The 16,814-nt window shown below is 50.6% G+C and overlaps 1 protein-coding gene across 1 annotated transcript in view; it reads right to left on the bottom strand.

The window, feature by feature from the left end:
* Positions 1-243: 243 nt before the first annotated feature.
* The window catches only part of PNPLA7 (patatin like phospholipase domain containing 7), a 133,980-nt gene continuing 117,409 nt past the window's right edge, over positions 244-16,814 (bottom strand). Inside the window, exons 31-35 of the mRNA XM_069873000.1 lie at positions 16,061-16,213; positions 14,046-14,153; positions 7,681-7,765; positions 2,576-2,679; positions 244-1,067 (exon numbers count right to left, since the gene is read on the bottom strand). Of these exons, the coding sequence (XP_069729101.1) occupies positions 987-1,067; positions 2,576-2,679; positions 7,681-7,765; positions 14,046-14,153; positions 16,061-16,213 (531 nt within the window). The 3' untranslated portion in view covers positions 244-986. The remainder of the gene's footprint in view (positions 1,068-2,575; positions 2,680-7,680; positions 7,766-14,045; positions 14,154-16,060; positions 16,214-16,814) is intronic.

Genomic DNA, 16,814 nt, shown 5'->3' with positions numbered 1-16,814 from the left:
GGAGCTATCGGCAACAACAGATGTGAGACAAGAGAAACAGGCACCGGGGCACTTCTGAACACGGCCCAGCTCGCAGCGACTGCTGCAGCCCTTGGGGAAGAGCACCAGAGGTTTCCTTTCAATGCCTGACAACACAGTGAGTGACGCCTGCTGGGAGCAGAATTAAAACTGCACGTGTTTTTGTGCAAGCCTGATATAACCAGACACAAGAGTGGATTCTTCTCTTCATGAGACCCAACACAAAGAACCACGCAAACGCTTTATTTCACAGGGCAGATACAGCCAAGTAGTGATTCCAGAGTTGCCTGGCAAGTGTCAGCTCCATGACCCGTCAGCGAATGTTCCGCTGATGGCTTGAGGATACAGGCTCTACAGCTAGCGTTCACATTAATCGATTCCTTAGATTCAGATTTCAAGTGAAATACATTCAGGCTTGCTCCGCTCAGAGCACTGCTCACAAATACGTGGCTGAAAGTCACTGAGGAGTTAATTACAGTTACTTGACTCATGAAAAAAAAGCAACTGCTGCAACCCACAAACCCCTCCTCGTCTCCAGCGCTGCTGCTCGGAGCCGGTGCCGCACACGGCAGGATCACATCCCATTGTTCTTTGGGCCTTTGCAGTAAAACCAGCAACTAGAACGTACAGCAGCAACAATCAAGGCAGCATTTGACTGAGCGTTCCCAGCAGGATTCCCCTCTGCCAGGCTCAGAGGGATTAACAACGGCTGCTCCCGCTGGCACCGCACGAAGGAGCACGGCAACCGCAGCCAGCCCTGCCCTCAGCTCCGAAGGGACCTGAGCACAACGTGGGGATTTGTGCTTAGTGCTGGCAGCCGAATGCCCCATTCGCTGCCTGGAGAAGGAGGAAACCTTGCTTAATAAAGCTTGTTTAATTTCAACTAGAACTTGGTTTCTTTTTTCAATATTTAACAGGTAGGAACGGGACACAGCTCTCAGCCAGCAAAGGTCAGACTCTTCTGAGCGCTACTCTGGCTCTCCCGTGCTGCCTGCCTGGCCCTCCACCTTGGGGAGATTCACCCGCTTTCGTATCTGCATGTCTTCATCCTGCAGGAGAATGAATAAATAAGCACAAATTCATTTTTCAGCATCCTCTCCAAGCTGCATAAAACCTGCCTTCTTGCCCTCAACCTCTTCATTGTCCACCAGCCTTTACACACCACAGATCAGCCCAGAAAACAAAACCCTTACACCAGGACTCCAGCTCCTCACTCAAAACATGACGCTGTCTTCCATTCTCAGGTGGGAGGTTACCCAGACCAGGCACCTTCACCAACCACCCTCGTGCTCCCACTGAGAAACTGTTCACATCCAACACAACAGGCAGCTCCACATTTTGAACCTCTGGCCACTCCATCCCTGGAGGTGTTCCAGGCCAGGTTGGGTGGGCCTTGAGCACCCTGATCCAGTGGGAGGTGTCCCTGCTCATGGCAGGGGTTGGAACCACATGGGCTTTAAGGTCCTTTCCAACTCAAACCATTCCATGATGGTGCTATGATGAGAGCAGGAGGGATACAACCCTTCCGCGTCTCAGGCTGCGAGCAGTGTGTGAAGTCTGGCCTCAGTGTGGTTTTCCTCAGGGTGGACCCAAAGAATCCAACTGCTTTGGTTAGAAGGCACCTCTGGAGGACAAAATGCAGATTTCTGCTCTAAGAAGGGCTAACCTGATGCTACATCTGCTTCTTCAGGGCATCTGTTGAAGGATGGAGAAGAGGAGGCTGAGGGGAGACCTCATTGCTCTCTACAACTACCTGAAAGGAGGTTGTGGAGAGGAGGGAGCTGGGCTCTTCTCCCAAGTGACAGGGGACAGGACGAGAGGGAATGGCCTCAAGCTCCAACAGGGGAGGTTTAGGCTGGACATTAGCAAAAAAATTTTCACGGAAAGGGTCATCGGGCACTGGCAGAGGCTGCCCAGGGAGGGGGTTGAGTCACCTTCCCTGGAGGGGTTTAAGGGACAGGTGGACGAGGTGCTGAGGGACATGGGTTAGTGATTGATGGGAATGGTTGGACTCAGTGATCCGGCGGGTCTTTTCCAACCTGGTGATTCTATGAATCTATGAAGTCCTCACCACCCCTTTGCACAGCCCATTGTGGTTCTCGGCCATGCCTACTGGGCCATATTTTCTCCTGTACTCAGGGAGAAAATTTCCTTTAGCACAAGTTGTGTCTGTCACCTCTTGCCCTTTGGCTGCACATCCCTGCTGCTGTCCTCTCCATAACCACCCAGCAGGCAGATCCTCTCTGCCTCCACTCCCTGAGCTGAAGAAATCAGCTCCCTCTGCCTCTCCCCTTGCCTTAGGCTCTCCAGAGCAAACCCACGGAGCTGTGTGGCTGGGTTTGGCCACACACAGCACCCCTGCGGGCGACTGACCTGACCAGGGTGAGCACACGCCTTTTCATGTCTGTACTACACAAAAAGCAAACTGATTTTTGCACAGTCCTCCCCAGTAAGTCCCTTCCAGGTGCTCCTCTCGGTATCCTTCCCAAGACCTCCACCTCACACCCACTGCACATCGTTCACATGGGATTCACGCTGATACAGGCACAGTTCGTACCGAGTCAGAGTCGTCTTCAATCTGGGTGCTTACGAAATCGATATAATCATCCTTCTGGTTGTCCAGAACTTCTTCTTCATACTCGGTCTGGTAGTCTGACTCATCTAAAGAGAGAGAAGAGACAGAACACTGGGGTTAACAACCATTCTGAGAGGCAGAGGAACTGGGAAGAGGGATGACAGCTGCCTCTGTGGAGCACTGGTACAGAGCTGGGCATCTGCTGTCAACTCTCTGCAGCTCAGTGATCTGGGACAACTCAAACACAGGCTCTCCAGCCAGACCACAAAGTAAACCATGTCTTGTACATGAGCTGGTGTCCTGGAGCTCTCTAGAATCTCAAGGGCCTGGATGAGGAGCAGTGAGATGCAAAGTTTCTGTGCTGCTCTGGTGGGTTCCAACTGCCCAGTCCAACAGGGCATGAGTGTTGGCAATTGGGAGATGCTCCCTGGCAAATGCTCTTCACGGAACAGCTGCCTCCTCCCACCCACCAGGCCAGACAAGATCAGTAAAATACCTCCACCAGACTTATCTGTGAGTGACCAGTCCAAACTCCCTGGACACGTCGCTCACAGACTCACTGCAAACAGGGACCAGCTCTTCCCGGTGTGGAGATGATAATTATGTGTCTCCCAGTCTCTGGTCCACTGGGGACAGTGACATTTACACTCTTCTCCTTGAGTAATCCAGCAGGTGAACACCATCGGGAGAAGCTCAGGAGCTGCACACAGAGCAGCCAAGCCCTGCATCAAACCCCTGCCCAGGGAAGAAGACACGCCAGCGCTCAGCTAGCGGCCCTTCCAGCACCTGGAGATCATGTCAAAGAGGGCAGGAGAGTTCACAGAAAAAATTTTCATGGAAAGGGTCATTGGACATTGGCAGAGGCTGCCCAGGGAGAGGGTTGAGTCACCTTCCCTGGAGGGGTTTAAGGGATAGGTGGACGAGGCGCTGAGGGACATGGTTTAGTGATTGACGGGAATGGTTGGACTCGATGATCCAGTGGGTCATTTCCAACCTGGTGATTCTATGTTTCTATGATTCTATGATTCCTTGCTGCCAGGACTGACTCTCACCCACACCAAGCTGAAGCCCATTGGATGTGCCGGAGCTGATGCCCGTGCCGGTCCCAGTGCCCACAGCCCTGCAGAGCCCCATCCCAAACCCAGCAAGCTCGTCTTCCTCTGCACGGCATCGGGCACACGGCCTTGCAGAACGCCCAAGAACGCACCATAATGGCAAAAAAGCTCATTTTTTTCCCTTTGACATTAGGTTTTCCATCACTCTCCTGAGTTAATTCAAGTGTGCTTCGAGTTGCTGAAGCCATGTCTGGTTTCCAGCCCGCTGGTGAAGAGAGCGGCTCATGGATAAACTGGATCCTTGATTAAGGGTTTCTTTGGGGAACAGTCAAGAGCAGCTGCTCCGTGCTGAAGACAACAGAACAGTCTGTTCCACAGTATTTTCTTCTAACACGATAGCTACAACCAACTGCCAGAACGGGCACGTTAAAGACATCTGGTCTTTTTAAAAATTTTTTAATATTTTTTATTTTATTGTGGATCAGAGAATTACAATCAAAGAATCACAAAATGGTTTTGGTTGGAAGGGATCTCAAAGCCCATCCAGTTCCACCCTCTGCCATGGGCAGGGACACCTCCCACTGGATCAGGGGCTCCAAGCCCCATCCAACCTGGCCTTGAACCCCTCCAAGGATGGGGCGGCCACCCCTGCTCTGGGCAACCTGGGCCAGGGCCTCCCCACCCTCACAGCAAAATATTTCTCCCTAAGATCTCATCTCAATCTCCACTCTTTCAGCTTAAAACCATTCCCCCTCATCCTATCCCTGCACTCCCTGATCAAGAGCCCCTCCCTGGCTTAATTATCTTTAGTTTATACTAAATATCCAACTGATAATTTATGATAAAATACATCAAAGAAACCAGAAACTCATTTGAACAGCGAAGGCCAGCACAAAGAACAGTTTCTGGGTTACAGCTCCTCTAAAACTGACACCATCGAAACCAAACTCCTTGATCTCTCCAAGAGTTACTCATTGAGCAGGTCTTTATACAACAAACAAGAGAAGGGTGTCCATTACTGCATCCTTCGCAGAGCAGCTCTGGGTGCTGGAGGACCAGAGGGGAGTGGAGAACAGCCGGTGAGGAGGCCCTGCTGTCCCTAACCCTCATCCTCCACTGCCCTCTTCACGGGTGCTCCTTGGGTTCAAGGGGCGATCACTTCTTCATATGACAATATCTCCCAGAAGCATCAGGGAAGACCAAGGCGTTGCTGCCCTGCTCACCACACCAACATCCAAACACCGCAGCTCCAAAATGAGCCAGCAGGGAGGAGATCCCACCAGGGAAAGGTTCCCCCTGTGCTACCAAGGGTGGAATGCTCACAGCAGGAAGGACCACAACTACTCCTCACACCAAAGATCTGCTCTGGGATGCTGTAGCTGTCAGCATTTCCTTTATACATGCTTGATTCCTGCAGGCAATGCCACATGGCAAGAGAACTGTGGCTGTGGGGATGGAGGGTTTGTTTCACTGACACTGACAGGCTGTGATGCCCATCAGGGAAGCCTAACGCTCATCAGAACCTGAGGTGCATCTGTGCTTCTTGATCCGAGTGCATTTTAAGCAGCAAAGATGCAGAGAGAGAGCTAGTGCCCCGATGACTGTGTCTCTTGGCAGGGTTTGGGCTGTCTCCTGTCAGCTCCAGATGACCCTGCTTTGAGGCAAGGCTGGATCTAGACCGCCTCAAGAAGTCCTGTCAACCTCAACCATTCTACAAAATCTCTGCCCTGGTGCTGTCAAGACCATCACCGATTTCTGCCTTGAAGGACCTCTGTGCTTTTCTCACCTCAGCATGGATCTCTCTTAAGGCACTGGAACGAAACTCAGTTCATCCTCAATCTGCAAAAGTACACTTGAAGGCAATTCCTTTTCTGCTGTTGGTTCTGGAGACTTCAGCTGTGTTGCCAAGCCAGGCACCTGACACCATAATTTACTTTCCTTTCCCAAACTCGTTAATGACTGTTCCTCCAGCTGCTCTGCTATGAGACTTGATCTCCTTCAGCCACTGTGTGCAGCACGCGTGCTACCTCACCTCACACCGTGACACCCGGCCCCAAGCATCACTGCTTTGGAAACTGGGACATGAACCCTGCTGTGGGACTTCACCCAAGAGCCTGCACAAACAACGTGGGGCCTCAGCAATCCCTTGGAGGTGGGAACATGACCAGGGATGTGGTTGAGCCACCCGTGGAGCACAGCACCTGCGCTCCCCTGGCCACAACTGCGTAAAACAATTACAGCTGAACAAAGACAGACAATCCCAACTGAGGAGCATTCGGATGCAGAGCAGAATCATGGCCACAAGTAATGCAGTGGGTCAGCTGTAAAAATCAGCTTCGGTGCTCCAACAGATGCTTCCCCACCAGCCTAGTGGCAGCACAGGCACCCTGGATCCAGCACAAGGCTTCATCCTGCTTCCCTCCCTGGCCCCTTCCTGCGGGACAGAGCCTCCCTTGGTTTGGTTTTAAATTGTTTCAGTCATTGCTCTCAGTTTGTGCAAGAGCAGAGAAGGAACGTATCTGCCCTTTCCCCCTGGAGAAGATCTGGCTTCTGAGCTGGCAGCTCCACCAGGCTCTGCCCGCCAGGGCCCTCACCCTTGGCACTGACACTTCTGCTGGGCATCCCGGTCAATCGGAACATAGAATTACAGAATCATTAAGGTTGGAAAAGACCTCTAACCTCATCCACTTCAACCATCAGCCCAAAAACCCCACGTATGCTAAACCCTGGCACAGAGTGCCACATCCACATGATTTTGAACCCCTCCAGGGATGGAGACTCCGCCACTGCCCTAGGCAGCCTCTGCCAGGGCTTCACCACTCTGTCAGTAAAGACATTCTGCCTAATATCTAATCTAAACTTCCCCAGCACAACTTGAGGCCATTTCCTCTTGTCCCATCACCTGTGGGACAAAAGTGGGAGAGAAGACCAGTACCCACCTCCCCCCATCCTCTGTTCCAGGAGCTGCTGAGAGCGATGAGGTCTTCCCTCAGCCTCCTCTTCTCCAGACTAAACAGCCCCAGGTCCCTCAGCCTCTCCCAGAATCCCTGGGCTCCAGACTCTTCCCCAGCTCCGTTCCCTTCTCTAGACACGCTCCAGCCTCTCAACGCCCATGCCTTAAATAACCACGTTTCATGAACATTTCATTCTTCTTCACAATGGCTGTTTCAACCACATTTGATTAATATTTTCTTCCTAAGGCATATGATGGCAATTAGCATTTCAAATTACCGCAGGGACATCTCTACAAACAGTCACAGATGGGAGGACTGCTAACTTTAGACTTCCCTCTGCCAGAACAAGAACCAGGAGGAGGGGGAGAGATTGTTTATAAAGAGCTCCAGCACTGGTGAAACACTTAGAGATTTCAAGCCTGCAAAGCTCTGATCCCTGTTGTTGAGTGAGATTTGGTTTTGGAACGTGCAGGGAACTGTTTGACAGGGCACAGCTGAGGCACAAAGCACTTGAGTGCAGGAGCCATTACCTGTTCCTTGTTAGTTCACAAGCGCTCCTCATAACGGGAGCACACAAAAAGCAGTGGAGCCAGTGAGTCACTCCAGATGCTACTCAAAACAGCAGGGAAAAACCGTTCAGTCAAAACCAGGCTGGATGGGGCTTGGAGCAACCAGATCCAGTGGGAGGTGTTCCTGCCCATGGCAGGGGGTGGAACTGGATGGGCTTTAAGGTCCCTTCCAACTCAAACCGTTCCATGATAAGCTTTCAAATCAGCCTCCTCCCATCTCAAAAGGACATGGACCAAAGAGCAAAGCCACCGCAAGGACACAGGCCAGCACATGGAGAATGAAAGCCTGTGCTTACAGGAGGTGCCACACACGTTACTCCACTCGCTGGGGTAGGGATTACTCCACCAGGAGAGCAGCGCAGCAGCAGCCAGACCTGAACCACCACGCTTCACAGCACGGTGTGGTAAAAGAAAGCGATTGGACAAGGCATGCAGGAGGAGTGAGTGGCCATCCCTGCCTCGCTGCCCTTCCTAACGCTTCCACAGCGCCGGCCAGATCCCCCGCTCACCGTCTGCCACGGGTGCTTTCACAGGTTCGATCCGCGACACAATTTCTGCCAGGTCCGTAAAAGAGGTGGTGGGACAGGTCACGTTCTGAAAAACAGCAGTGGGTTTCACATACGTTAACAAGTACACACAAAATATCCAAACATTTTAACGTATAAAAAAATACATTGACAAGACAGAGCTCCAGACACAAGTTCTCCACAACTGCCCCCTCAAAAGCTATTGCTCATCAGTGAGGGATTCAAGAAACAGCTCCCCTGATGCAGAGATGGGATTCCCAGGTGCATACAGCAGGACAATCTCTCATGGCTCCTTCTCCATCCATGCCTTATTAAAAATTTAGCAAATTATAAAAAAGAACACAAAGCCAGGAACCGGGGTGTCTGGACTCCATGACAGATGGTGCTCATTGAACTCGTTTGTTCTCCATCACTGTTGCTAAGAGGGATCGGCTGAGCCAGGCACAGCCCCCAGGGAGCTCTCGCCGTCCTTTGGGAGAAGAAGGAGCCCCAGCGCGTGGGACCCTGTCCACGATCCAGCCCTGAGCCTGTGGAGCGATGCCACGGGATGCTGCGTGGACAGGCGCTGTGGTGACCAGGACCCAGCTGGTGACCCCAGCAAGCTGTGGGGCCAAAGGTGTCACAGCAAGCAACAGCCTGAGGTACATGGTCCTCCTGCAAGGAGAAACATCTCCCACTGTAATTCTTCTTTTCAATAAACCCATTCTATTTTTACTGCATCTCACCCAAGCAGTGGGTTGAGTGTTCTCTATTTTGAGAAGCCGCCTGCTCCTGTTTCTCTCCTAATAAACCGCGAATTTGGCATTTCTAAGAGCCGTGTTGTTCTTCCCACGTGCTGTGAGCAGCGCAACCTGCCTGCACGGGGCCAGGCACACGGTCACCAAATGGGAACCTGAACCTCCTTCAGCTTTTTAAAAACCCCAGTGATTTGAATTAATACAACAGCGCGTCCCCACAGGGGCAAGAGGGGGATGAGCTGACAGGGCACACATTCTCGGCACCGGGCTGCCAGGAATCGCTGCGACACTCATCGTTCCAGCCGCCCCGGCTGCCCACGTGCTCCCAGCCAGGGCAGTTGCCTAACACAGGGGTTTTATGAGCAATTCTTTGCTCTTCTGGCAAGAGCACTGGTACTGTGAATCATCCAGCCCCCGCGGGGGTCACAGCAGCAGCCCATTACGGCGGCAGCAGTTCGCTCTCGGTTGACCTTTAATCCGTAACGAACTTTTGATGTAATTTAGTTCAGCTAAAACAAGGTGCAGATCCAGGCCAAACAGCCAGTAGGGAGCGGTGGACAGAGAAAAGCCCAGGAGGAATTAAAAAAATACCTGCAATGAAATAAAAGAGCAGCAGCTTAGGACACGTAGATAAATAGACCGTGCTCAGAACAGGCTGAAGCTCAGAAGCTCAGTTTGACCACTAAGGAACCATCAAGAAGGATGAGTCAGTCCAGTCCCATTTCGAGAATCCAACCTGAATGGTCCCAGGGATGCGTTTGCAAAAGGCTGCTCCTCGGGACAGGGAAAAAAGTGTCTACAATTTCATTTTGTGCCCCGTGACGAAGCGAGGGGTAAGTGCACCCTGGGGCCACCAAGCAGACACAGCGATGTCTGAGGCAATCCCCACTAAAGATGTGATCTCCTGCAAGCAGCAGAGGTTGCACAGAGCCCTTGAGCAGCCCTGTGTCGCGCTGTCCTTGGAAGCACCAAGCACTGGGATCCCCCATCTTGAGAACGGGGTGCAGGTCTGGGCACCACAGTATAAAATGGGTCTGGAGAGCATCCAGAGGAGGGCACGGAGATGGTGAAGAGTTCAGAGGGGAAACCGTATCAGGAGCAATGGAAATCACTCGGTCTGTTAGCCTGGAGAAGAATAGACTGAGGGGAGACTTTATCATCATCTGCAGCTTCCTCACAAGGGGAGGAGAAGGAGCAGGAGCTGCTCTCTTCTCTCTGGAGACCAGTGATAGGAGCCGAGGGAATGGCAGGAAGATGTGCCAGGGAGGGTTAGGTTGGACATTAGGGAAAGGTTCTTCCCCCAGAGGGTGGTGGAGCCCTGGAACAGCTCCCAGGGAAGCAGTCACGGCACCAAGCCTGACAATATTCCAGCAGCATTTGGCCAAGGCCCTCAGCCCCATGGGGTGAATGTTGGAGTGTCCTGTGCAGGGATGAATCATAGAATCACAGAATCACCAGGTTGGAAAAGACCCACCGGATCATTGAGTCCAACCATTCCCATCAATCACTAAACCATGTCCCTCAGTGCCTCGTCCACCCGTCCCTCAAACACCTCCAGGGAAGGTGACTCAACCCCCTCCCTGGGCAGCCTCTGCCAGTGCCCAATGACCCTTTCCATGAAAAGTTTTTCCTAATGTCCAGCCTGAACCTCCCCTGGTGGAGCTTGAGGCCATTCCCTCTCGTCCTGTCCCCTGTCACTTGGGAGAAGAGCCCAGCTCCCTCCTCTCCACAACCTCCTTTCAGGTAGTTGGAGAGAGCAATGAGGTCTCCCCTCAGCCTCCTCTTCTCCAGGCTAAACACCCCCAGCTCTCTCAGCCGTTCCTCATAAGGCCTGTTCTCCAGCCCCCTCACCAGCTTCGTTGCTCTTCTCTGGACTCGCTCCAGAGCCTCAACATCCTTCTTGTGGTGAGTTGGACTCAATGATCCTTGTGGGACCCTTCCAACTCAGGGCATTCTATGACTCTGTATGCGGACAGGGAGTGGGTTCAGAGGGGCTGGAAGGCCAGGGCACTGTATGAACAGCTGAACAAAAGCCCACAGCGACCAAAAGGCACTTCAGGAAAGCCACCATCCCGCGTTCCCACAGCCGAGGTGCGTGCACAGATGGGTATAGAGGCAACCGTAAGAGCGACCTGAGTGGCGGGAGCACCTGCCCCAGCGCTGACACACACCCTGTGCGCTGGGCATGACACCAGCTGAGGCAGCTGCACCCCAGCAGCCTAGAGCTATGACTGGAACGTGACTGGTGGAAAACCAGGTGTCTTCCCACACCTGCCTGATGCTTTGCAAACAAGAATTCCACATTCAAGCACTTCCTCTCACAAAACCCCACTCCCATCAGTTAACAGACAGCAAAGCACCATCGCCAGTTCATTTGAAACCTACTCTAAAACCTTCCTGCTGGTTTTTCTCTTTCCAAGGAGGAAAGTATTCTCTTCGGCACAATCTTTATTAAATAAATTAGAGAAGAAAGACAGTTACTATTGTAACTGCTAGATTATATTTAGCTTTGACTATGAATAACACTTTGGTAGACTAAACTTCCCCGAGGAGATCCAATTAACGGCACAGCATTATTCTGAGCTCAGGAAGAGTAAGAGTTGTTCAAGTGAGGTTTATGTAAGGCTCCTGTTGTTTGTGCCTTCAGTATTTGCATTTTTGAGACAAAATAAACAGTGATTGAATGATGAAAGCAAGGGAATGTATCTAAATCATTAAATATCTGGAGTTTTTAAGTAAGAATTCAGTGCTTACGACATGGAAACAAGATAAGAACCATTGCTCGCGTCCTCAGATGTTGCACGCTCCAGAAATAGCTGAGGAACTAAAACATACAGAGCATCAAAACCTTCACTAATGAAAGGCAAGTTAAAAATATCCACTGTTATCCTTGGAAGTTAGCAGAGCTAAAGGACTTAAGTGGCTCTAATGGACTAAGAAAAAACAAACACCCTAGTGGGAGCCTGTAGAAATCAACCTGAAACTAAAGTCAGAGGAAAGGAATCTTGGTTGTTAATGCACCAGAGCTTTCAGAGGAAGAGCAGAAGGTTCTCAGCAGAACAGCCTGGAACTGAGCCTTCGTGTCAGTTCCGGGGAACGCAAAAAGCGATGGCTCCTGCTTCACAACTTGGGCAGATTGGGGAGTTGCCTCCGGAGCTAGTTATTTCCATACTCTTGGCATCTCGGCCATCAGCACTTCCTGCCTCGTTATCACATGCAGACACACAAACGCAATGATAGCCTCTGTCTACAGTGAGTACGTGACATATTTGACCTCTGGGCAGCTGAAGGGCCGTAAAAACCAGGGTAGACCATGATAAATGTTCAACCTGCTGCTTGATGTACAGCTGTAATATCATGATTTAACTGAAATATTAGCCTGAATTACTGTATCCTACAAAGAGCAATTTCAAAAGAGGTTTTCTTTATAAGAAGCATTCGTTACAACAATGAATGTTCGAGCTTGTTACCGGTTGCTGATAAAAGTTAGAGGATGAAACAGGACACACAACCACTTCTGCGACAGACACCATTTTCTATCCCATGACTTCTCCTCATGACCACTTGCAACTCAACTGAACACGAGGTTTCCAAAGCAGAACAGGGACCTGTCTGCTGCAGCTCAGGCTGATGTGTCTCCCGGTCCAGGTCACCTGGCCCAGCAAGAAATAACAGTTGGTGAGTGTGGGGGCTCCTAAGGCTCCTCACATCACCAGGTGGTTTCCATAAAACTCAGCCCCTCTGTACTCCTCCTGCCTCTCACCCTGCCAGGCAGCTTGGTGGGGATTCGTCTGACGACAAGAAGCCATCAATGCTCGTTCCCCTTGGCTCCCTTCACGCGGCCAGTGTGGAGAGTGCCGCTCATCATATCCCAACGAAGCCATTTCCATTCCACCGAGTGACTCACCCCCCTACAGAGCTCCTCTCTCTGGTGACAAATGGGGGTCTAGGGCAACCAGCTCAGATGTGGGTGTCATCCAGCCCCTGTGGCTGGGCTAACGTCCACCCCTGCAAGCACTGCCCTTCCTCTCCTCGTTCACGCCATCTCTGTCCCAGCCAAAGTGCTCTCCCAGCCACCTCTGGAAGAGCTGCGAATCCCTAATGTCATTGTTCGTGTCATTGTGCATTTCCTCGGGGAGGCTCACTACTGTTCTGAGATATTTTGGCAATCACTTAACGTCATTTCTCTACCTCTAAGAGACGATAAAGATGAGTTACTGGGCAAAACATGAAGCCTTTTGTAGCACTTGGGTTTTAAATCAGAGGAATTCAAAGGAGGGTAAGGATAATAAGTCAATATATTATAATACTGTACCCAAAGCCTCAAAAAGGTGAAAACTGTTTCTTAAAAACAACTGAAACTTCCCTGCCAAGCAATTCCGTCAGCCCACTGAGTCATGAACCTGCTCTAGAAGCTGGCCTCGATCCTGGAACTGTAAAACCACGAAAACTTCATCCCACTTTTGAGTAGAAAGGGCACTGTAAGCACACAGCAACACCAGGCAGCCTGGAGATTTGCCACAGTTGGGCATTTACCAAGCTGCACCTTGATTGCTCGGCTGTGCTGCGGCCGGCAGAACACAGTGGGTGAAACTCAGCACCTCGACAGGGCTGCAAACTCAGCCCCAGTGCCAGCTCTACGAAATGCCTTTTCTAACAGAGGAGCGAGGAAGAAAAGCAACAAAGCAAGAAATCGAAGGCTTTGCAGGGATTGAACTCTTGGCTGAGAACACATCCCTGGCAAGGGTTTAATTCAGGTTTTCTGGAGGTATCTGAGAACTGAGTCACATCCTGAAAGCCAGCAGTGGCCAAGATCAGTGCCAGGCACCCCAACTCGCAAACCCCGTGATGGGACACCACCTCTGTCCTGGCAGACCAGCTTCTAGCAGCAAGAACAACGTGCGGGTACCTCCTAAAGTCTGTGGCACAAGAATAAATGAAAAAGAGTTCTTCCAACGTCACTTGTGCCTACCCAGCATGGCTCAGGGAGGCCACCCGCATGTCCACGCAGGTGATGGGTACAAACGCAGCCCATCTCCTGGAATCACAGAGCGTCGTCTTGCTGCAGCCTTCACTCCAGTACTTGGTGCCCAGGGCAGCTAAGCCAGCAGCACTTGGTGCCCTCAAAACTGCCAACACACACAGAGAAGGTGAAGAGAAAGGTGGGCATGTAAACACACATCAGCTGTGTCTCAGAAACTGCCGGGTGCTGGTCAGCATCCTGCCTTCCTTCGAGGGCATCTGTGTTGGGAATGATGCCAGGTCACAAACACAGTCCCCATAACCCGTTAAGAATGAAAGAGCAATAGCGGAGCGACCCCACATTGATTCCAGGGGTTTCAGAGCTCGCACTGTACTGGCTGAGGATGCAGCTGGATCTCTGTGTGGTATCAGATGGTACCCGATGATCTAAGCAGTGCAGGACCTCATTCCCCCAAGGCATGGTTCAAGGAAAGAAGTTTCTGAAAAGGCAATCATACCTTTTCTCACCAAAAATACAGTTTTAACTAGGACACACACGCTCACAATGAGGACCTGAGGCCACCCAGCACTCCCTTTCACCCCCTGAGCAGTCTCTCACAGAACGGCACGTTCAGTCCACACACCCACCTCTGTCTTGGATTTGCAGGTCTCCTGCCTGTCTCTCAGCATGTTGTCAAGGACACCACTTCTGCTCCAGACATTGAACACAGTTTTCCCGTGCTGATATCCCACTTCCTGGAAAAAAAAAGAGGGTCAAGGATACAAAGTACATAATTAATAACTGCCCCAAAGCCAGGATGTGCTTTTGCTGCCTTCCAGCCTCATCTACGTAAGCCGTTCAGCCTAAGAATTAGGGGAACGATTAAGCAAACAAGGTGCTATTCTAAGTTCCCTTAGGGCAGCCGGCCCCAAAATCTCTGGCAATAAGTCAAGCCCAACAGCACTGAACATGGAAGAGTCAGTTTGCTGGAAGAGAACCCATAGCACATGGACAACACCAAACCCACAAACCCCACGTTCCTCTAATTTAAGAGTATAAAGTAATTTGCACTTGGAATAAAAACACGGCACTGCTTCATTAGTGTGGAAACAACTGGAAAAAATAAACCGACTGCTCCAACTTTAGTTCTTTTTCTAACAAGGCAGCAGAAATGGTGTTGAAAATCAAATCGAGAGGGCAGGGCAACAGCTGTCAGGAGGCCCAGATCCTATTTCCAGCCCTCGTGCTGGCAGCCTGCACTAAATCTCAGCCTTGCATGGCACCTCCGAGTGCTGGAAGTAGCGCTGGTATTGTCTCTCCTCCAGTTTTCGGACCAGGCTGGAATTCACCTCTCGTAATCTCTCACAGCTTCTCAGCCCAGGGTGGATGTGATCGCTGAGGAGGAAAAGGGACCTGATAGATCTACAATTGCTGGGTCAAATTGATTCAAAATTAATAGCCAGAACCTGAGCTTTGGGAAATTAAATGCAGCCAACATCAATGTCATTGAATCATTTCACAAAATCACAGAATGGTTTGGGTCAAAAGGGACCTCAAAGCGCATCCAGTCCCATCCCCTGCCATGGATCCTTCTGCTGGATCGGGTGTCTCAAAGCCTCAACGCTGTCACCTCCAGGCTGATACAGAAGAGGGAGGGTTGACAAGAAGTGGGATTTTTGTTCATTTGAACATGCTGAACGGTGAAATGGTGCCCATTTTGATCTATAAAATCCAGATACACAGTTGAAATAAAACCCCCACTACTTCATAGCCTGTGACAGTAAAGGAGTGCCTGGATCCCCCTTTCCTTTAAGGTCAGCACAGTTAAAGCTTCCCCGTGGACAAAAGTGATTTAGCTACGCTGCAGGGGATGGAGATCCAGAGGATGCTGCCCCTCAGCCTGGGCAGAAAGGCCTTTGTTTGAATGCTGAAGTACAACAGTAAGACAATTCCTCTGCACATCAGGAGTCAGTTCTTCCTGTGCTGGTTTCTGACACATAAACAAACAAAACTAAATCCCAGAGACCTGTAACCTGGTACTTTTCCTTCCTAATCTGGTGCTACGCTTCTGTAACCTGGTGCTACGCTTCTGTAACCTGGTGCCACCCTTTGTGCAACGTCCTTCCTCTGACATTGGTGCCATTTTCCTCTCTCTATCAGGTGCAGAGGAATTGTGGATGATAGGTTTTATTAATAGAAGTGTTGACACGTTAACCGAGCCAGATATTTTAGCGTGCTGCCCTCCATTTCAGCAATTCACGGCCTCTCCTACAGACAACAACTTGAAATCTTTCATGCAACAACAAGGTACCTCATGAAGGGAGAGAAATGACACCATTTGACGTACCCCAACAGCCCAAAGCAGCTTGGAGAACCAAGAGTTTCTACCATGCAACTGAGCAAGAAGTGTCATGAAACAGAACGAGGCAACTGATCCATCCATGGGTCATCGCATAAACACGATTACTAACTCGATTTCTGCTGTTAATCCAATCTCACAGCCATGATATCATTCCACAGAATTATTTAGCATCAATTATTCACTCTGTGCCAACTGGCTTCTCTGACTCTCCACCAGCTTAGGCACTAATTAGCACCACAAACGAGCAGATCTCTCTTGAGCAGCAGTACTGGGGAACTGCCTTCCCCGAGATGCACTTACACAGATTTCATCAAACTTCCCGAAGTCCAGGGTCCTGTAGCGGTCGATTGGAGGCCGGATATATTCACAGTATTCGCTGTTCTTCACCATCTCCAGCTGCCGCACACAGCACACGTACGCAAGCCGTGTCTGGATCTCTTCCAGGTTCAGCACCTGCCAACCGGGTCAGACACAATCATGATTCATTCAGAGATCTTATTTCAGCATATATTCTGACTTCACAATGGAGAAAAAGCAAGTTATCTATCAATTGATTATTCTTCCAAGAGCACACAGAAGCCTGCTGAAGCCTTCCCACATCAGCATCTCCATCTTCTTCCCAGGCACTGCGGACAAGCCAATAAGTCTCCAGAACCAACAGCAGAAAGGGAACTGCCTTCAAACGTATTTTTGCAGTTTGAGGATGAACTGAGTTTCATTCCAGGATAGAGCAGTGCCTTAAGAGAGATCTGTGCTGAGGTGAGAAAAGCAGAGGGCCTTCAAGGCAGAAATTGGTGATGGTCTCTATAGCGCCAGGGCAGAGATTTTGCAGAATGGTTAAGGTTGACGGGGACCTTTTGAGATGGTCTAGGTCCAACCTTGCCTCATGCAGGGTCAGCTGGAGCTGACAGGTTGTCCAAAACCATGTCCATCTGAGCTTTGAACATGTCCACAGATGGAGACTCTACAGTCTCTCTGCCTGGCCAGTGCTTCACCACCACAGTAAAAAAGGTGTTTTCTGGTGTTCAGAAGGAATTCCATGTTTTCCTGTGTT

The sequence above is a fragment of the Phaenicophaeus curvirostris genome, chromosome 20 (genome assembly GCF_032191515.1).
Source record: "Phaenicophaeus curvirostris isolate KB17595 chromosome 20, BPBGC_Pcur_1.0, whole genome shotgun sequence".
Classification (NCBI taxonomy): domain Eukaryota; kingdom Metazoa; phylum Chordata; class Aves; order Cuculiformes; family Cuculidae; genus Phaenicophaeus; species Phaenicophaeus curvirostris.
This window is presented reverse-complemented; position numbering and strand designations above follow the sequence as displayed.